The sequence below is a fragment of the Ruditapes philippinarum genome, unplaced genomic scaffold, assembly GCF_026571515.1.
Source record: "Ruditapes philippinarum isolate M1 unplaced genomic scaffold, ASM2657151v2 ctg694_1_1_1_1, whole genome shotgun sequence".
NCBI lineage: Eukaryota > Metazoa > Mollusca > Bivalvia > Venerida > Veneridae > Ruditapes > Ruditapes philippinarum.
This window is the reverse complement of record NW_026854267.1, coordinates 144,979-167,744: the sequence shown is the minus strand read 5'-3', so window position 1 is coordinate 167,744 and position 22,766 is coordinate 144,979. Positions and strand designations below refer to the sequence as shown.

At 31.7% G+C, this 22,766-nt stretch overlaps 1 protein-coding gene across 1 annotated transcript in view; it reads left to right on the top strand.

Moving 5' to 3' along the window:
* Window positions 1-22,766, top strand: part of LOC132739591 (calcium-transporting ATPase sarcoplasmic/endoplasmic reticulum type-like) — a 75,036-nt gene that overhangs the window by 8,785 nt on the left and 43,485 nt on the right. The window contains 4 exon segments of the mRNA XM_060727326.1: window positions 9,300-9,404; window positions 15,094-15,232; window positions 15,697-15,863; window positions 16,932-16,998. Coding sequence (XP_060583309.1) covers window positions 9,300-9,404; window positions 15,094-15,232; window positions 15,697-15,863; window positions 16,932-16,998 — 478 coding nt within the window.

Sequence of the window (22,766 nt, the reverse complement as noted above, 5' to 3'; positions counted from 1 at the left end):
TCTTTCCTCCAAAAGCTTGTGTTAATCAAGAACTCGGTGTGCAAAACTATTCCAAGCCGTTGTAATCTATATTCGCTTTGGCTAATTTTATTTTCGGGCTGCAATGTTTTTTTCTCACAGAGCGCTAAACAAAGCTCAGCTGGAAAAGAAATTTAGATTATTTTTTTTCCACTACAAATTAGGCTCTGGAAAAGTATTTATATTTACACAGAAAAATTGCTTGCAAATTGGCCTGTAAGAAACAAGAAAAAGATAATAAATATTAAATTTTGTATGGAATAATAAAAATATCCACTGTAGTTCAGTTTTAAAGATAATTATTGTTAAAATGTCATTTTGAACTTTTGACTGAGTACAATTTTACTTATTTATCAGTCATTTTATAGCCTTAATTTAGATAACTTTTATTAAGTGTGACAACAAGAAGTTCTTCTTGTTATTGTCACCAAAGATAACATATTTACTTTGAGACCAAAGTATTGTTTATGGTCAAAATCTTCACCTATTATCTTTCCTTTGTGGGTTGTGGTCATCTTATTTAAATATCTGATGGTTTATAAGATATTCCATTTTTAGCCTGTTTTACCTTGCCTGTGTAAAGAGATCACCTCAAAGCAGACTTTACCTGTAATGTTCAGATGTACATTATTTGCAGACCTGTTGATTCAGTCAGCTGTGTCTTAACCCTTGCTCAAGATGACTATGGCTGGCCCCTGCCCACACATTCAGCGATTCATAGATTGCTTGTCTTACATGTTAACCATTTGGATTATTTCATGTGAGGAAGCTATTTAACACAGGTTCCCATTGGTGCCTAAAATAATGCACAGAAGGTCACCTGAGGTCTTCGCTGAAAAGTCGCCATTTGACCGATACTGTATCAGTGTGATTTAAAATACAACCAAAGATGTAAGAGTGCAGGGAAAAAAAATATTTTAAAATTGAATAAGTATTGACTGACATTAAAACACTGTATTGCCTTCTTCAAGAATAGATTTCGGAAACTTGCTAATTTCTTTTGTCATGTGATTTCTGTAACCCTCTTTCTGTTATCTAGGTCAGTCTAATTGACCGAATGGAATTAATAAATCTAATGAATTATTCATATTTCTGTCTTACTAAGTGTCTCTGTAAGAAAGCAGGTCATATACAATGTAGCCTTAATCAAATGTCCGAAATACGACTTTCAGAAGAATGGTTTTCTTGCCATTTAATGCTTGTTATTATGAAGAAGACATCAGACATATATCATGATGTTTGAACTGTGTGTCCACTTGATCAACATCTTGGTGTTGCTATATTGCTGGTGCAAACAATGTCTATGATTTTTGTTATCCTCCGAGTTTCTTTGTGGTAACAAATCCTTTTGTCAGAATTTCTAATGGGGTGCAGTGGCCTTTACAGTCAGGTAGGTTAAGTGTCCACTTCCCGACACTGTGATAATGTGGATTCGAGCCCCGCTTAGGTCATTGACCATGTTTCTTCTTTTGACACCATTGACTGTAACACTTGAAAGTTTCAAAGAAATATTTTGAAGAAACTCTGTTGATACAATGTAATTTATCGTTTTCAAAATAAAAAAGTTTTGTTTCACTTCAGAATAACAGAGAATGCAACAATTTCATAGCTTTACAATTAAATATTTTAACATCATAACGTTGTTAGTAAAGTATTTAAAACTATTGATTGGGGGACTTTTAAAGTGTGCCTAGAGGCTAATATTCGTATTCTTTTTTACTTCGGAAGTCTTCATTTAGAAATGCTAATAAAGAAATCTGTAACAATTTACGTGATTTGTTATGGCTCAGATGCTCTGACGTCAAACGATACAAATTGTAAATAGTTCAAGTCCATATTTAGATTTTTACAGGCCGACTGAATATGAAAGCAGGTCGTAGTAAACAAAAGATAGAGAATTATTACCCTGTTGGAGTGTTGTATAAATATGTTGTAATTCATTGGTTGAAAGAATGGTAATAATTTAGGTATGCCCGTTTTTTTCCCACCTTTTAGTAAAATATGAGATTAAGCTACTTTTCAGGTCAACTAATTGAAGAATAGGGAGAGCTAGTGCTCCAACCAAGGCGTCGGCGTCACACTTAAGTAAAGTTTTTGAGTGCAAGTTGGTTTCCAAAACTACTGAAAGGAATAGATTGAAACTTCAGACACTTTTTTGAGAGCCCATTTGAAGGTCACTGAGCACAGTTGCTAATAAGCCTTTTTGTACTGGTTAATGGAAATTACATGTATAGGCAAATGTTTTCGAGAATCAGATATTCAAGACAAATGTGATTAAAGGATAAAAATTTCAAAAAACATTGATAAGATAAGATGTCCTTTTTGTTGAAAATCTAATCTATTTTTATCACATAATATCCAATGATATACAGCAATTTGTCGTGTTTACATAATCATTATCCCTTTATCTGGTCAGCCAGAACATGTGTCCGAAGTTCATAATTAATCTCATCTATATATCAATTGGTGGTAATAACTCAACATGTGCCTTCAATAGACTTTGTTAATTTCCTGTGGCACAATATCTTTTGATATTACACATGTTGTTGTTTTTTCCCCCCATCATGTTTTATCAGTTATAGTTGTGATATGATATTATATCTTTATATCACGGGGATATCTGATAAATAGAAATTGAATAATGTATTGTTATTGGTCGTTACATATTACTGTATCATATATTGCTACATTGATCTCTCCTGGTAATGTGAAGATGTTGAACTATTAATTTAGGCTAGTCATGCATTGATGTACTGGTTGTTATTTATTATCAGTGAGATAAAAATCTATATCGTTCATTGTATGATTATCATTCACTGTGAACAGTTACTGTTAACGATTTTTTCCATTAAGTATTATAATTTTCCATTAATAAGCATTATCCATTAATTAGCATTATCCTTGAATTATCATTCTTCATTAATACTGGATTTTGCCATTAATTAGCATTTCCCATTAATATAATTAGCATCAAATAGAAAGTGTAGTTGAGGGAATTTTAAGAAATACAAAATGTACCTGGAATATTCATCATCTTGAAGTGAAAATACATATTATATTTCACTGAATATCCGGGATGGTAATGTTCCTTTGTGTGGAATATTCCAGTGATTTTTTTTTGCAATTTTCAAAACAACCTATATATCTATTTCCATTCAAGCATGCATTTGGTTTATTGACACCATATATATGACATCATAAGGCATGTAAGCATGCATTTTATATGCTGTGCGTAATGCACTTGATCACATCCTATCTGTTTGATAAGGGAAACATGTGAAGTGTGTTCAAATTAGTAGATATATATTTATGTATAGTAATTATAATCAGGCCTCTTCAATAGAATACAAGTTATATACTACTTCTGATTTGTTAATAACAATAACATAATTGTTATATTATGCATCTTTAGATGGTCTAAGGTTCTCAGGTTCAGTCATACTCGTAACATCTGCATATGATATTTTTTGATATTATAGAAAAAATCAATGTTATAAAAATAGAACATATCATTATAAGGTTGGGATCGGCAAAGCTTTTTCTTCATTGACATCATTAAACCAAGCCTTGTACAGAACAGTTGACTGCCATTATCTGATATCAAGTCTTTAATATTATTCCATAGATGAATAAGTAAGAAACTTTTGCAGAAAGGGGAATGCTGGCAACCTCTTATCCCTCATTCCCTGTCCTTTGCTGTGTTTTCCAGGGCTTCCATTAGTGGAAGTTTGGGAGTCATTTTCTCCTTGAGTTTGGCTGTGACATCCAAAATATTAATCTATGCTTTTCCTTCTTTACTTATTATATAATGTGACTTCCAATGTCAGACATTTTTGCACTCTTGGACTTCCAAATTTTGGAACTTAATGGAAGGCCTGATTATCAAATACCATCTTTGATCAGATGAAAAACATATTAGTGGTGTCAGCTCAAATGTTGCACAACAGGACAAATGGTGGTGGGTACATTTTTATCCTAAATTTAGTTTGATCATCAGTCGTGTTAAGAACGAGCCATATAAAGCAAATTTTGCTCGGAGTAACAGTTCTGCAAATTAAGATGTCAGGTTAAGGTTAGAAGTGTTCTAATTTGATACATAAATCTTTGTTTAATCTATATGATTTTAAGAGCCTCTCCCAGTTTTATTGCTTTCCACTTTCAAAATGCAATTTTCATGGCTGGGTATATCACTTAATGTAACTCTATTAAAAGCTGAGTCCAGTTTCTAGACTATTAAAGTAGAAAGTCAAGGGAAACAGAGTCATCTGAAGTTGGGATGTAATAAAATTGAGATCAAGTAATTTAATCATAGTTTGATGATATTTAAGTCTTAAAGATTCCTGACTGTGTCAGTTTATTAACTTTATCCAACTGAATTACTTAAATGGACTGGTCCAGCTTTCATTTTTGGAACCCTCCACTATTAATTTTGGTGATAGCAAGATAAAAATTGGAAGTTGGTCTTCCAACAGTACAAAACCTTGACAGACTACAAGGGCATGCAGGCTGACCTAGCTCTTAAATTATACTTGTGGCAACTGGACCTATTAAGACAGGATTTTCAATGTCCTTCTTACCAGCACTGTCTTATCCAATCAGAGTCATTCTTATATTATTTCAGGTATATACCAGTTTGTCACATTGAATTTCATTGGTTAAATCAGTCTTTAGACTAGAAGTTTCTTGAGACACCCTGTCTGTCATTACTGTCCCTCTAAGGAAACGATGGAATTGATTATTAATGAAATTTTTCCTCGACATAAACTAATTTCATAGCTTTGTCAAGCTTTAGATGAAATCATCAGAGTATACTCACAGACTGTTTGTTTTCCCTGAAAATAATCTCAAACTTGCTAAGACAGTGATTGACATTAATTAAGGGGTTGAAGGAGAATGCAGGGCAAACCTTTTGTGTTTTATCTCTACTGGTTAAGATTTTTTGTTTGTAATGAACTTGTCAAGTTTTGAAGTATGGAACTCACTGTCCAAAGGATACTTTACCAGCCTCAGTTTTGGGTTGTTTTCATTGCTATTAAGAATAATTATGTATTGAAGAATGACTTTAGTGTGAATTGTGAAATATTTAAAAAAACAGTCCTGAATAGTTTATAACTGAGGCTGAGATTAAAGGTATGTCCTATAGACAGTATAAAGGGAGATAAACCAGTTTTGAAAACACATGACAATGATGATGTAATGAATATTTCAGAATCATTGAAATAAAGAGAAATTTGAATACCATTTGATTCAGCATAATGTTATATTAAAGTAGAAAAACTGGTATGGTAACATTATACATACTTGAATGTTCAGTTTTAAAAAGTTTTGTGGGTGAAAATATTCATAATAATTTGCTGACTTCTGTTGGGATACATAATAAATCAGAAAAATCCCTGTTTGCTAAAAATGTACATGATATTTTTCCAATTTCTGATGTAAATATTACAACATTTGGATGTAAGTAAATATAAAACTACAGACTTTAAGTAAAGCTTGCGTGTTTTGTTATTTGAGTCCAGTTACAATGGGTTATTTTTATATCATTGGTGGATGGCTTGTTGAATCCTTGGGCGAGCAATGCATAAATCACTTCTTTACAAATGATCTGAGACCTTGAGTCAAATGGTCATTAATTTTGTCTGTTACTACTGATTCAGAAATTGTATGAGAATAGTAAGTAGACTTTCTTCACTTGTGGAGAAACTGGTAATAACTGGTTTGCTATTTCTCCTGGAAAATGGCAAAATACTATTAATGAAGAATGATTATTCAAGGATAATGTTAATTACTATAAATGGATAATGATAATTAAAGGCAAAAAACTATTAATGAAGAATGATGTTTCAAAAAAAAGAGTTCCTTTGTCAGTAGTTGTTTGAATTTTTCATTAAAAATGATGGATGATTGAAAAGGAACAAAACTATTTTAGATATTTAGCATGATAAGGGTTAAGGAAATTGCCTAATTAGTCCCCTACCGGTTTACCGGAGGGGACTTTAGGTTTACCCTCCGTCCGTCTGTCCGTCCGTCCGTCTGTCTGTCAGTCCGTCAGTCCGTCCGTCCACAAAACTGGATCCCGCGATAACTTGAAAAGTACTGAAAATATTTTTATGAAACTTGATATATGGATAGATGGCAGTATGGAGATTATGCACGTCTTTTTCTTTTCTTCCTATGTTGAAAATTCTGGTTGCTATGGCAACAAATAGGCTGAAAATATGGCAAATTTTACACATAAACTGGATCCAGTGATAACGCAAAAAGTACTGGAAATATTTTTATGAAACTTGATATATGGATAGATGGCAGTATGGAGATTATGCACGTCTTTTTCTTTTCTTCCTATGTTGAAAATTCTGGTTGCTATGGCAACAAATAGACTGAAAATATGGCAATTTTTACACATAAACTGGATCCAGTGTTAACGCAAAAAGTAATAGAAATATTTTTATGAAACTTGTAATATGTGTAGATGGCAGTCTGGAGATTATACAGGTCTTTTTCTTTTCTTCCTATGTTGAAAATTCTGGTTGCTATGGCAACACATAGACTGAAAATATGGCAAATTTTACACATAAACTGAATCCAGTGATAACTCAAAAAGTACTGGAAATATTTTTATGAAACTTGACATATGGGTAGATGGCAGTCTTGAGATTATGCATGTCTTATCTGTTCTTCCTATTTTGAAAAAATATTGGTTACCTTGGCAACAAACAGGCTTAAAACATGGCAAATATAACAATATTTGTGATTAGTCAAAAAGAGCTGAAACTTTTTATGAAATTGCATCTTTAATTCCAGAGTTATCTCCTCTTTAAGAATTTTGCTTTTTAAAATGTTATATTTTGGTAACAGGGATGTTTCAAATATTAACTTTAGAGTGTCCTTCAGTTCGTCTGTCTGTCTGTTCATAAAAACTTTTTCCTGTGATCACTTTTAAAGAACATTTCCAACAAATTTACTTAAAATAGAGAAAAATTTACACATTAGTGAATGGCCAATGGCCCTTCAGAATGCTGATGGGGTTCTATCCGGTAGGGGACTTATGGATTGCTTGCAATACTATGATAATTGCTTGTTAACACTGAAGTATAGTACAAAATTGTCCCTTAATAAACCCACCCAAATCAACAAACTTTACTAATATGCATAATTTTATATATTTCATTTCCTAGAAGAAATAATCAATGTGAAGAGATCATGCTTACAATACTAGATTCTGTGTTTATACTGGGGATTTCTTGTTGTCTTAGAGATGCATCCTTCAGATAACATAAAACATTGATCTATGTTCTTAATTCACAAGATCTTTTGACCTCTTGGCTTCAAATAGATTTTGAGTTGTGTATCCTATATTTATGATGCATTTGTGACTTTAAAGTAGGCAGTTATAGATTTATTATTGGTATCTTGTTTCCCTGAGTCATTGAAAGGATTTTCTGTAATGTTCACAACTTATTATAATACAAGAGAACAGAGATCAAGGTAGATCAAATAAATTTTTTTCTCTTTAAGAACAACACATCCTCATGATTTAAGTTTATTATTCTGAGTAGTGAATATTCCTCATGGTGTTTTAAATTTCCCCTCATGGTTTAATATATCAGATTTTATTTATGAGACATTCCCATGATGCATACATTTCTCATGGTTTGTAACTTTTGATAATGCATCTCTCACTGTGGTATATCTTTTTGATAAATCATAACAGAAACAGGAAATTTGGTATGCTTGTATATGGCATTCTTGTATTAATGCTGTGTAAGGGTTGTCAACAAAAATGTCACAAGGTATAACCAAAGACCTTAAAACAATACAAAAATATCTAAGATGTCACATGCACTAAAAATGCAATAAGTGTGGGTACATTCACTAGGTATACAGTTACTTACCATTGCAGCCATACAATAGTTTTTAGCTCGACTATACGAAGTATATGGAGAGCTGTCCTACTCGCCCCGGCGTCGGCGTCTGCGTCCGCGTCCGCGTCCAGATTTTAGATTAAAGTTTTGGTGCAGTAAAATATTTTTCATTATAACTTTGTCATTTCTTAAGGTATCAACTTCAAACTTCAAATATATGTTCCTTATCATCAACCACATCTTATGTGACAAGGTTCATAACTCTAGCACCAATATTTTCAGATTTATCTCCCCTTGAACTTAGAATTTTCCTTAAAAAATACTACTTTTTACTGTTACTTCATTATTTCTTAAGGGATCAACCTCATACTTCAAATATATGTACCATATCATCATCCCCATCTTATGTGACAAGGTTCATAACTCTAGCACCAATATTTTCAGATTTATCTCCCCTTGAACTTAGAATTTTCCTCAAAAAATACTATTTCTTACTGTTTCTTCTTAATTTCTTAAGGAATCAACCTCATACTTCAAATATATTTACGTTATCATCATCCCCATCTTATGTGACAAGGTTTATAACTCTAGCACCAATATTTTCAGATTTATCTCCCTTTGAACTTAGAATTTTCCATAAAAAATATTATTTTTTACTGTTACTTATTTATTTCTAAAGGGATCAACTTCATACTTCAAATATATTTATGTTATCATCATCCACATCTTATGTGACAAGGTTCATAACTCTAGCACCAATATTGCAAGAATTATCTCCCCATAAACTTAGATTTTTTTACTAGAAAAATGTTATTTTTTATAATATTTTTTTATTTTTAAAGGTATCTACCTCAAACTTCAAATACTTATTCCTTATCATCAATTACATTTAATGTGACAATGTTCATAACTCTTGAAGCAATATTTACAGATTTATCTCTCTTTGAACTTAGGATTTTCTTTAAGAAATATAATAACTTCTTTACTTTTTAAGGTATCTACTTCAAACTTCAAATATATATTTCTTATCATTACACAAATTTTGTGTGACAAGGTCCATAACTCTAGCATGACTATTTCTAGAATTATTTCCCTTGATCTTGGAATTTATTTTAACAAATGTTATTTTTTTACTATAACTTAATACATAATTATACATAATTGATTTAATCTTTCATAAATTTGTCCTCCTTACTGCGTCCAGTATTTTATTAGTCGAGCTTCGCTGTCTCCTGTGACAGCTCTTGTTGGTATGCCAATCTTTAGCTATACTATAATTTTGAATATTGCATTCACTAGGTATACAATAACTTGCCATTGCAGCCCATTACAATAGCTTTTGGAATGGCAATTTTTAGCTATGCTATAAGTTTTGATATAACATGCACTGATTATACAATGATTTTGTTATTGCAGGTATTAGCTTGGTTTGAAGAAGATGAAGATCAAGTAACAGCCTTTGTGGAACCATTTGTGATATTAGTTATTTTAATATGCAATGCTGTAGTAGGAGTATGGCAGGTAAGTTGACCCCAGTGATATTTTTTAGCAAATTAAGCATAGAAACGTTACTAAAAGTAGAATTTTTGTTACTAAAAATAAAATTTTTATTACTATAAATACAATTTCCAAACCAACTGATACAATAACTTGAAATGGAATTATGCTATAAATAGAAACTTTAGAATCAGTCATGATTCTGAAAATAGAATCAATTATCTATAATGATTCTAAACAAAAGATGTTCACAAAAAGCAAAATGTAGACTTAAATTTAGCTTTTGGCATCATAAAATAATGCACTTGTTTTCGTTATTTTTTTTTGCCATCATCTCGTCTTATTATTATAATCAGAAGGAAAAAATATGAACTCACAGTATAGGAGAATTTGAAAGTCACAATTTAATACAGTAGATTAAATAATTTGATCAAATAATCCAGATAGTTTGTCAATAATTCATCAAACTATTTCTTTAATATACTGATAAGAGTGAAGACATTGGACCATTAAGGTTAGTCTTGATCTTGATGTTTGAGGCTAATATAGCTGTTTTCTCAAGGTTTTTGATGGTTTTACCCCAGAGTTGCCCCAAAGTGTCTGAAATAATACATACAGCAGATATCAGTGACCAGTCCTTCTCAGCCAGCTAAGTTTAAAAGTTTGCCATATGACTCAAATTTTGCCAAAAATAAATATAAAATCTAAAAGAAATTGCTGACAAAATTCGAATGGTGAATACAAGAAAAAATGATCAGTTCAAGTCTGACAAACCTTGCAAAGTAGGTAGGCTATGTTAAAGCAAAGGTAGGAAAAAATCATTATAGAGTTACGTTAATAACCCATGAATAATGATTATATAAACCTACATGACGTGGTGGACAGCATGTCATTCGAAAGTATTTTATCAAGTGTTCAAAACCTTTGTCTCATCTAAATCAGCTTTGAAGGGCTTTATCAGATTTGTTATCGTATTGCGAAAAGTTGATAAAATGTGAAGTATTTCAAAATGTAAGTTATCATGAAGATAACAAGATAACAAATAAAGAAAGTATGCAATAAATCATGATTTTATTCAATAATTCACTTTATATAAGGCCTTTTGATCTTTCTTGTTAATAAAGTTCTTCTTTCCTTAGTTATAATTGATTTTTAACAGCAACAAGGAAGAATTGGTGTCAGATTGATATTTCTTACAAATCTGAAGGATTAGAAGGATTTTCTGAATTTTTAAAAACATATAGAGAACCAGTCTGTAATCAAGAATCTGATTGGTTGATTCTGACTGTAGAATTTTGAAATTGACCAGTAGGGGAGCTCTTGTTTTAGACTGGGCTAGCTTTTCTTTTATATTACCTCTAGCACTGTGCAGGTGTTTATTTATTTAAAGATTTTAATATACAAATGTTAAATTGCTGATTTAAAGTAGATTGCTAGTATTCTGTTAGATGTAAAGGATGAATAAATCTCAAATATTGGGTCTAAACTTGAAAATATTTTCTTAAAAAATATCCAATAACAGTTAAAAAGATAAATATATACGTATTGTTTTAAATAGAGAGGCCCTTGGTAACATTATGGTAACATGTTATTGCAGTCCATTGAGTTGTGACAATTTTGCATTGAAATAGTTATATACAGTATTGAATTATATTTAGATGAACAGGGTCGCAAACCTGTAAACGATGATGGTAAGAAAGATAGAATACTTACGCGAGGACATGACGTCAATAGACACGATAAAGTGATCGTAAAAACCTGATCGCCTTAAGTTCATAGAACCCAAACGTGCTTTTATGTATAAATTTTTGATTAAATGTAAAGTTTTAATTAAATACCTGATAGCATGAAGTTAATAGTACTGGAGCATGCTAAAAATATAAATGCTAAAATATATGTAGTTTTGGTTAAATTACAAAAACGGTCCGGAATCTGGTTAATAACCGTCCAAAATACTTGATGAATATTGACTTTTGGATATTTTTGATAATTTTGTTCAATCTTCATCTCCTACAGATTTATACTCCAGATATGCCCTTATTTGTAAAAAGAAATGAAATAAATTTGTTAAAAATATTCCAAATCAAACATACCTGGTACTTTCTAAAGTACGTAATTGAAAAGGTAAACTGTGTTTTTACAAGTGAAAGAGTGGGTGGTAGTGGCAAATTAAACCTGCATTGGAATTAAGTAAATACTAGCTTTCATCAGCTCATAAAGATGTATTAAACCTCCTTTTAAAAATTTGAATCTTTCAAATTCTGTGTTTAGTATATTTAATATACAGTATAGTCGGCAGTTTTAATATTTGCATAGACTAGTTATAGGTATATAATAATGCAGGTGTTACTTTATAAATATAATATATTTTGATAAACGGAACTATAATAACAATGGATCTCACTTAAATTTTGGATTAGGTTAACAATTTTAATCAACCTTAAACTGTTTGTTAATGTATATAATAAATTGTTATTTTAGCTTTTGATAGTCCAAAAGATATATGCAATGCTAATGAATGCATTGACATTGACTTATTTTCACCATTACCTATAAAAAATTAATGAATCTTCTATACTTGTATATACCACAGATTATAAAGCTTAACGATGACCAATTTTCACTCATCTGACCAATTTTTACTGAATATTTAGTTGATTGTCCTTAAATATTTTACACTGCTTGTTGTAAATGGTTGGTCTCAGAGTGACAAACTTTAAGCAAATTATCACATTATCATTTTATGGAGGGAGATAATTTTGTGGGGGTAATTGAATGCCCTAAAAAAATATTGTCAAAACAATGTATTTATTGCATGATTCAGTGTTAATGTATGGTCAAATTGTCTGTGGGAGTAGGTGAGTTACCATATTCAGTTATGACAAGTGATGTAAATAATACAGCTTTATTCTTTATTTAGATCAGGCAGTATTCAAATGAACCTTTGATTTACCTTTACTGCTAATTGGTAATATCATTAATAAAGCATTCATCGCTCATCACTATTGCAATCAAGTTCAATAACTTACTTACTAAATGACATTAAAATTGTTGCTTCACATTAAAATTGTTGCTTCTTAACCAATTAACATTAAAATCTTTGCTTTCTAAATTACCAATAGACATTGCTTCTAAAATCTTTGACTTCTTATCAAATGACACTGAAATCTTTCTTAAGTTAATAATCAGCATTAAAATTGTTGCTTCTAAACCAATTGACATTAAATTCTTTTTTGCTGCCAAAATTACAAAATGACATTTAAATCTTTGCTTTACAATTGACATGGCTTTAAGAATGATGCTATTAAAATCTTTCTAAAGTGAACAATTTACATTGAAAATCTTTGCTTCCTTATAAACCAATTGGAAGTTTCTTTAGAATCTTTGATTTCTTAGCAGAAAACTGTTGACATTAAAATCTTTGTTTTCTAATCAACTGACATAAATATCTCTGCTGCCTTACCAAATGACATAAAAAATCTGTGCTTAGTTACAAAGTGATATTAAAGCACTTTTCTCTTTCGTCAGATTAAATCTGTTAAAATTTTTACCTGGCTGAAGAAGGTATTGATTTCTGCAACAATTATTAGATGGAAACCAACTATAGTGATATTTGCTTTTAAAAATCGCTTTCGCAGGATGAGCAAATTTCCTGACAACGTTACAAACATAGTGGCATTGATCTGTCGGCGGGTTTTAATGCAAAACGGTTGTAACTTAATCATTTTGTAGAATAAGCTGCAGCAGAGTTGTGATTAACTGTCATGTTATAAGGTGCGCTTCTAATTAGAAACAAATTAAAAGCCTCTTAGCATATTAATAGTTGAAAATGCCGATATTGTTAATGTATCGAACAAAACGAGAGCTCTTTAATAAAGCCGCTGGTTTATGTCTTTTAGAGGGAACACATGGTTCCAATCGTAACACATGGCCCTTTCGTAACACTCTGACTGTTACGACTCAGACCGGGGGGGGGGTTCCAAGCTTGATTGCCGTTCTCTAACACTTACTCTGCTTGGTCATGATTTTAAATTAAACCATTACCTATAACCTGCTGTATTTCTTAAATGAACTTGTCCAACTTCCATTTATAGAATTGTCCATTATAAATTTAAGGGGTATCAGGGTGTCCAAAACTAAAAGCTGAATAGCCAGCAGTATAGAACCTGCCTGGTCAGTCATCACAGATTTGTAGACTGACCTGGTTCTAATAACTAATATACTGTTGGCAAGGGCTATTTTTGTCGGGTTCCAATAGCTTCTGTAATTCTTAAGGTTTAAGAATAGAATGCCGTGCACTACTTTCTTAACAAATGATTTTAACAATATTTGCAATATCATCAATAACATTACCGTATGTTTGAGTTTTTTGTTACATCTAGCAGACAAAATGGTTGTTGTATAAATGGTTGCTAGGTAAATCGTAGAGCTATAAACAGGCAATCAATAAAGGAGCAGTAATAGTATTTGCTGGGTGATTTATTCCTCAGGTTATACATGTACATAATATATATAGTGCAAATTGTGATTTCCCATGAAAGTGGCATACTTGTGTGATCTCATTATCATGAAAATTAAATTTAAATTGTGAAAGCAGCGGAATGGGGTGGGGGGGGGACAGGTATTGGTGATGGGGGGAAATAGTGATTTAATATCAAGAAAGATATTTTTTGACAATTAAGCTTTTCATGAGGGAGGTTGTTGTTTCTCAGTGTCCATTTTTTTTTTAATAAATAATAAATACAATGCATATAAAGCTTTATGGCATTTGTATAAACACCATTTGTTGCTGGGCAATTTAATCTATAGATATAAGGAGTGTACATCAATAGTCATATTAAATTGTCTGTGATATCATACCAGGGAAAGTGAAAAATCTTGGATGATATTTCATAGTATTATAATTTCAAGAAAAGTTTTCATGTTTTTCTACTTTTTTTAACTTTTACATTTAATTTATAAAGATTCTATTTTACCTCTTGAATAGCGAGCCTTTTTTCCCTAGTTTACTGTTTAAGAACTCTTCTCAAAAATGTAGTAATATTAAAAAAAATCCAACAAAAACAACTTGTCTTACTCTATCATCCTGTCATAGTAATGAAAGATCACTTAAAAAAAAAAACAAAGCCGAAAATGCATTGCAAAGAGAAAGAGAAAAAAAAAGCAGAATAAGACGATCAAAATGTCCTATTAGTGCCATTATTTGTGCCTTATCATTCTGTCTAACGTGCTCCATGATTGCTTGTCAAAGTTTTTTTTAGACTTTTTTAATGGAACAAGAAATCTGCTGTAAGAATGTAATTTACGAAAAGCAAATTGAAAACTGTGTTCAAATATTGTGATAATATGTTAAGATGGTGTGCAGATTACTTCGTTACAATGTGGGTTTTTGATGTTAATGACAGGTAATTCATAGAAGTCTGAAAAGTCATTTTATATTTATATAATAAAGTATTACGTAATTTTCGTGCAGTGAAAATGGTAGTTAATCTGCTGTTGAGTGACAAACAAGTTCCCCTAATTATGAAAGGCAGTTCAAATGATATACATTGTGAATGTGTGTACTGTTATTAATAATGTAAACCATGCCATTTTAAACTAGCATCCGCTCTTTGCTTGGAAAAGTTCAATATAAATATTTCAGATTTGGAGAAGAATTTTTTTTTTTTTAATGTGTTACTAATATGAATTTATTATTGTTTTTTTTTTATAGGAACGAAATGCTGAAAGCGCTATTGAAGCATTAAAGGAGTACGAGCCTGAGATTGCTAAAGTTGTCAGAAAGAGTGGACGAGGTGTCCAGCGAATTAGAGCAAGTCTACTTGTTCCTGGAGATCTGGTTGAAATATCAGGTATATTCTTTAGAAGTGTATTAAGTCATTGACAGGTGATGAAGTACATGCTTTGTTTAAAGGTTTCTGATTTAACTATACAACCTTTTTTTGTTGAGTTTGTTACAGCATTTTTGTAACTTGTACTCAATAAGTTATGAAAGAGTTGAATGGAACCAGAAAGCTAGGTATCATACCCATATAAGATAACCAGCAGGTATTGGGCAATGTATTTAGTGGAGATTTCAATTTCCCTTAGGAAAAAAGCAGGTGATATTTGTATCATAGGTCATATTTATTTAATAACCCAACTGAAAAAAACAAATCCTGGTTTGTCTAAAGATAGTAAAGTTGAAAGCTAGATTTTAAAGTCTTGCTGTGATGGGCCTATGTCACTGGCAGTACATTATATAAATGATGTTTGATTCAATGACAAATCTTTTGTGTATTTACATTTATACTAACATGCGTCTTTGATGTTTCAGTTGGTGACAAAATCCCTGCTGATATACGTGTATCTGCAGTGCATTCCACTACACTTCGCATAGATCAGTCTATTCTTACTGGAGAGAGTGTCAGTGTACTCAAGCATGCCGATCCGATCCCCGATCCACGTGCGGTCAACCAGGACAAGAAAAACATCCTCTTCTCTGTAAGATTATGCTTTAGCCTTTAACTGCTTTAACTGGAAGTGATTGGCTTTGCCGCCAGTATAGAGCCAGGCCAGCCTGCATATTCGTGCAGTCTGACCAGGCTCTATACTGTTGGTCGTTCAACTTTTGTGTTTCGATACTGAAATCAATTCTGAAATCCTTTAAACTTTGAATGGACAGTTTAAAATTCATAGCTGAACAAATTCAGTAGTACTCATATTTAGCAGGTTAAGGCTTATTATATGGTATGATATTGATACCTGATTTGAGGTTTGATAGGTACGATGAATTCTTTCATTTTAGCAAGCTGGCCTTACAGCTGAGACAATGGTTCTTTTAACTTTAGAACCCACTTATAAAAATTAAATAAGCTACAAAAAGGAGATGCAAGATGTTTATTGCATACAGAACACTGTGAACATTAATAAACTCAAGAATTTTATGAGAATAGATGTGCAAAAGTTTTTGAATAAATCCTTGAATATCTAAAAAAGTCATCATTAAACTAGATTCAGCCTATAGAAGATAATTTACCTCAATATGTTAATAATAAATGAATGAAGCTGTCTCTCTCAATTTGTAAAGATAGGTTTTTTGTTACAGTTTATGAATGAGGGTATATGGATGCATTATAGAAATTTTTAATTTTACCACCCGGATGTAACTTTTTCTATGAAACATACATCCTGTTGACCCAATGCAGCATTGATGATCGTTATACATCCTGTTGACCTTATTTAGCATGGTGTTGTGGAAGATTGAACTTTTGCATTTCAATACGAAGATTTAGATGTAACATGACCACAGACTAATGATTTCATATTCTGGATTTGTTATGAATAAAATGTTTCCATGATAAATATACAGAAAAACTTTTTAGAAAGACCACTTGTTGATAAAGGGTCTCACAGAAAGCCACCTGTCTTTAAAGACCACTCCATTTCTGTGAAGACTGGCCTGTAAGTTTAGGTTTGACTGTAAATGATTATATAATACATAATGTTAGTTTTAGAATACTTGTTAAGTATAACGTATGTAAATTGAAGATTTTGTTTTAAAATTTTCAGGGAACTAATATTTCTGCTGGTAAAGCTAGAGGTATTGTCATTGGAACCGGACTCAACACTGAAATTGGTAAGTTTTCTTTGATGTGAACTAAACAAATACCTTGTTATTAACTTTCAAGTTATATAATGATTGTACCTAGTTTCCCTTCTGATCTCAGATGGATCAGCATGTTCAAAACTCATATGTATAATTATATTAAATATTAAAAGAAGTCCATTTCTTGGTAGGAATGCAAATTTAATTTGTCATGTTGAATTTAAGTCACCAGTTCTGGTCAGTTCCAGTTAAATCTGTTAGGTTTTTGTGTGCAAATAGAGTTTTAAACAAATAAATTTAAAATGCAAAACTCCTGAAGATAAATCAGAATCGGTACTTGTCAGGTTTGCTTTTAATATTGATTTTCTTGTACTGGGGCTTGTCAAAAACGGCAAAAACACAAAAATGTGTGAAACACAGCCATTTCAGTTATGTAACTTTAATAATGTTTTGTTTAACTATGTTTAAATTATTGTTTTTTACCAGAAAATATACATGGTAATGATATTTAGCTGACATCAGGTAAATCTTGATTTAATTTTGATTTTTTAGACCCATTAATTACAAAAGCTTATGGTTCATGAAAGCCTTGGATATTATTCTGTGTAGTGAATATAAGTACCTCTCATATTCTGCAACATGAGCTCTTTATTACACATACTTGGAAAATTATTTTCTCTAGGTAATAGATAGATAGCAACAGCAGGAAAATCTTTGTAGATTCTTAGAAACTGCTGGCGGGCATAAACGGTTTTTCTTGGTGTCATTGATTTGTAAAATCGGTTAACTTTTCTATTGATGTGGAAACATCATCCATTTTAAAGGAGAGAAAATGAATGGCGTAATTTTACACTGTACATACAGCTATGTAATTGTAAAGGGAAATTAATGTAATAAAGGAGAGTTATGCAAATTTTGTTAGAAAAAACATATTTTAGAATATATTCATGGAAGATTTCTTTAGAGATTTCTGAAATAGACTTTGGAATGAAAGTTACAGGTCTGAAGTGCAAAGTCTTCCTGGTTTTAGGGGACACAATGGCTGAAAATTTTCTTGAGCACTCTTTAAAAGGGTGAAAATAGAAAATAGAGATGTATTGATCCTACATAAATAGTTGATAAATTTTCATTTGAGTGACTTTCCTAAAATAGAAGCAAATGACTCTGGTTGTGAATGGCAGTTTGAAGCCCGTTTGTACCTATCCAAAGTTAGTATTTGTAAGTCCATTTGATATATATTTCTTTGAAATGTGGGAATGATTTCCATCCTTAAAGGCAGGTTATTTCAATCTTAACTGGAGGGTTTACTGGAAGGTATTTCACTGCTAAGCAGAGGTAGTTTTGAACCTTCAGGGATAGTAATTTTATCTTCTATGGAGACTTTTCTTTTCCTTAAGCGCAGGGGTTATTTTCATCCCTTAGGAGGGAATTTAATCTTTCAGGGGAGATAATTGTGATCATTAACAAATTCATTTCTATAGAAAAAGCTGACTTAACAAAATGCCAAATAGATATTACTGAATTGGCGCAATACTTTTTACAAATAAAACACCTGTGAATATTTCTCATGCTTTCCTTCAAAATCTGATAAGGGTCATAACTTTGGCTTGGAAATGCTGCTGTATCTGTGAGATGAATGTACCAGTATCAAACTCTGGAATAATATCACTGTTACCTTTGCAAAAATTAGCAGATGGAAAAGAGAAATGTTCTCTTTCACTTGCGAAAATAAGCGTAAAAAGATTGGAATAGGCACAAAAAATACATTTTTTCTGTAATTTTACCTAGGTATTTACGAGCTGATACATACTACTTATTTCTCGGGGATCGATAGAATTATTAAAAACAGCTAAAATGTAATTGGTCTCGATTTCATTCTCTTTATTACAAAAACAGTTTAGCCCTGAACTTCTCATTGGCCATTTTCAAATGGCAATAGATTACTTTAGGTAATATTGTCTCGGAGGCAATAATAGCGGAGAAATAGCTTTATAAAGTAATCTTATTTCCTAGATTCTATCTTAAGTCTCTACGATTTATTCAGTCTTGGTAATCTGTTGACGTCCTCTGTGTGCTTTAAAGACGCGCACAGAGAGATACGTTGGAAAAAAATAAATCTAGAGACTCTGGAAAACACTAGGTGTCAAATTATACAAGAACTTGCTGACGTTTGATAAGGTGTGTAGGAAATTATGTGACTGGTTGCCATCTCGAAGGGATTATTATTTTCAATATGATAAGATGACATGTCAGTCAGATTAGAAATCTTGTGTACCAGTCTATAAGTGAAAGTTTGCACCGATACCGGATGATGTATGGGTTCCATTAAGGCGTTTTAAGATAATTTTCCATGATTTGCCAGAGATTTACGTAATACACTTTTTCCTGCTATACACTTTTCTTCGTCTGTCTGGGCCAAAGATGATAAAAGAACAACAACATCAAAGTGATTGATGAGTTAAAAAATTACTGGTTGCTGTTTATAACTACAGACTGAAAAAAAAAACAACACTATCTCAAATTGACAACATTTCCACTTGCAGTGTCAATATAATTTGGACCCCATGAAGCTTGCTAGGTGTAACCATTTCCCCTCATTTTATATCCTTCCAGCACCATATTTTTTCATCATGATATATTTTTTTCCCTTTTATTCTTCTGTGAAAATGATCATAGTAATTAAAAGATACATGTGCCTATGTGATGCTGAGTGGGGCATTTTAGGTCATCCTGTACACTAAAGATGGAACATTGACAAATTTCCTAAACCCTTAAGCTAATCGACTGGAGCGGGAAGTGACTAGCCTTTCCCACTAGTAAAGCACTAGGCTAGTCTGCGCAGTCTGACTAGGCTCTATACTGTTGAGTGACCATTTTCAAATTTCCATCCTGGTAATCCTGAAATTGATAATGGAAGATTCCAACAACAAAAAATGGAACCCAGAAGTTCATAGAAGAAAATGTAGTGTTGTTTATAAGATGATAACTCCTTATATTGGTTATAAGAAACCTCGGATAAAGTGTACAAAATCCTTGTAGTGTACAAAATCCCTTAGTCCCTACAGTTTGCTAATTAACTAAGTGTCACTGTACTGTTATCATGGCAGAAGACCAAATTAGGTCTACAGATCCTAGGTCTGCTATTTTTTCCATCATTGCATACCAACTCTCAATCAGATTGTATTGTATTAGATAAGAAAGAGAAACAAATAATTGGCATCGAATTGTATAACATTTTTTTCGATCAGACAAGTCAAGGGTACCTTAAAATAAAACTGAATTTAGTTCCCCAGTAATGAGTCTATTTGCATATGTCTTCTAAGCAGACAAGTGGGTGGCACAAAAATTAAGAATGACAACTTAAATTATCTCCAATTTGTATGTATCCGTCTTTTATCTTAGAACTTGTAATTTCATTTGATTTACATACAAAAACACCTAGAAGACATTTTGATTTTATTAGGAGGTAAAAAAAAAGCACAAGATGTCTATAATCTTTTGATGATCTTAAAGCTTTGTAGGAAATCGCTAGAGAGGTTCTGTTATAACATAAATATTTCGTTCACCTTCGGTAGGGCACTTATATCCTCAGTATAAGCACTTAGATGTAATGCAACTGTTAGTAACAAATGTTTGTGAGGTAATAAAGGTTTTATGAAACTGCAACATTCAACTACATAGGTTTGGTTCCTTTCCAGAAAATATATTGTGTAAGGCCAAATAAAAGAATTGTTTGTTTCTCCAGATTTGTAATTGAACCTTGTGTTATTTCTGACAACTTTGAACTTTCTTACTGATTTTAAATAAAAAGGTTAGTTAAAATATCTGATAAATAAAAAGATTGCATCTTCACAGTTAAATTGAGAATGATAAAGCAATTTTCTTTTAGGGTGGACCAGAAACATATATTGTTTCGATATATAGCGAAAAGTTTTTGGGAATCTTAGGAACTACTTTTCCATCAGATCATGTCTTACTTTTTTTTCTATCTCTCTCCTTGTGATGTAATTTGGCACATTGTTTGTTCATCAAGATTGAGGTTCTAGTTATTTAGAGCTTTTGATTACTTTTCCTGACAAGGATTTGCCAACTGTTTTGCCGAGTTCACTGAAACTGTTGTCATAAAGTAGAAAAAGCCAAAATAAACAATTTAGGTTCAACTTGATTTTTTGAAGAAAAAAAGAAGAAAGTTATTGTGGCTCAAGTGCATTGCTTTGATTGAAATAATAGAAGTAAATATTAGGCAGAGGTGATATGTTCTGAGGTAAAACATATGGTAACAATGTAGAAACCTTGAGATTGCTTGATGATGATTAAGGTATGCAAACCATTAAATTTGCAAACTTTTGCAAATAAACACCTATAAGTTCAAGACCTCTTATTTGCTGGAATGATTAGTTTCATCCCCCCATTTATAATACAGAACAGTTACTTCATTAAAAAAATGCACCTGTAAACCCCCCCTCCCCCAATTCCCCCCCCCCAAAAAAAAAACAAAACAACACAACAACACCAAAAAAAACCCCTAAAAAAACCCAACAAAAAACCCATACAGATTCAGACCGGATGGTAGTCTATTAATCAGACATGTAAAATTGTGTTAGAATTCAATTTGCTCATTAGGTTTGCGTTTGAATTCAATTTTCTCAAGAACAGAACAGAAAATCTGTCGACAGACAATTGGATTAAATGCTGCTGTTTTAAAAAGCCGACAACATAAAATATTTATGAAATATTTGAGCCATTGTTTTTCCGAGATTGATATTTTATGTCTAAGGTCATGTGATTGCTATAATTCATTTAGTGGTGTCGAAATAAAAGAGAGAAAAAAATGGACACATGCAAATTCCGTTGAGAAATAAAGTGATTTGTTGCGTCTGCTTTTTCACCCTGACCGTGCTGAATGAACTGTAATGGACTTGCCCTGCTTTGAATTCAGAACAGTCCATTTTAGGTTTGAGGGATTTATATATCAAAATAATTGAATTTACCAGGGAACAGTATATAGCCAGGTTTAGACTGCACAGGACAATGTGCAGTGCATTAGCTAGCCTAGCTGAGTTATACCGGTGGCATGAGCAAGTCATTTTATATCTCTCCCTGAAGATTTAAAACATTTCAATTAATGGGAAATGAAAGTAGAGTTTAATGTAATTGTTGGGTATTCTTTCCTTTAATCCACCTTTATTAAATGGTATAATAAGAAAAAGAATCCCCTCCATTCCCTATATTTCTTTATTTTGAATTTTGCAGAGTCATTGTGTTTTTCTTTGTATCTTCGGGAATTGAGATGTTTCATTGTTTTTAGCTCGTAAAACTTTTTTTCAGTCTGTTATTTTCTTCTTTTTTGTCTTCAGTTTATCTTTTATCTTAATATGAAACAAGTATAGCTCTATCATACATTTATTTTCAAATCCCTATGTTGCCTAATTGAAAAAAAAAATTAAAAGATTTCAAAAAAAAAAAAATGAAATAAATAAAAGTCATTTTAAATATATGATTATCTCCCTTTGTCATTGGTTCGGAACAATTTTTCGCTCTCAGTTCATTATTCCAATTAGCATTCTATATCTTATATTTATCTTATAACTTTATACTACCTTTAATACACCTATGTAAGGTTCACATGTTTCTGTCTGTTGATCCGTCATAAAAAATTACCTTTGATTCAAATAAACACCTATTCTTCTGATCATTTTTATGTGATGGTACATACCCGCATATACTCACAAGTTATTTTTTTCATCTTAATTTATGACATTTGCTAGTTTCTTTGACGTCAGCAATATTTTCGGTGT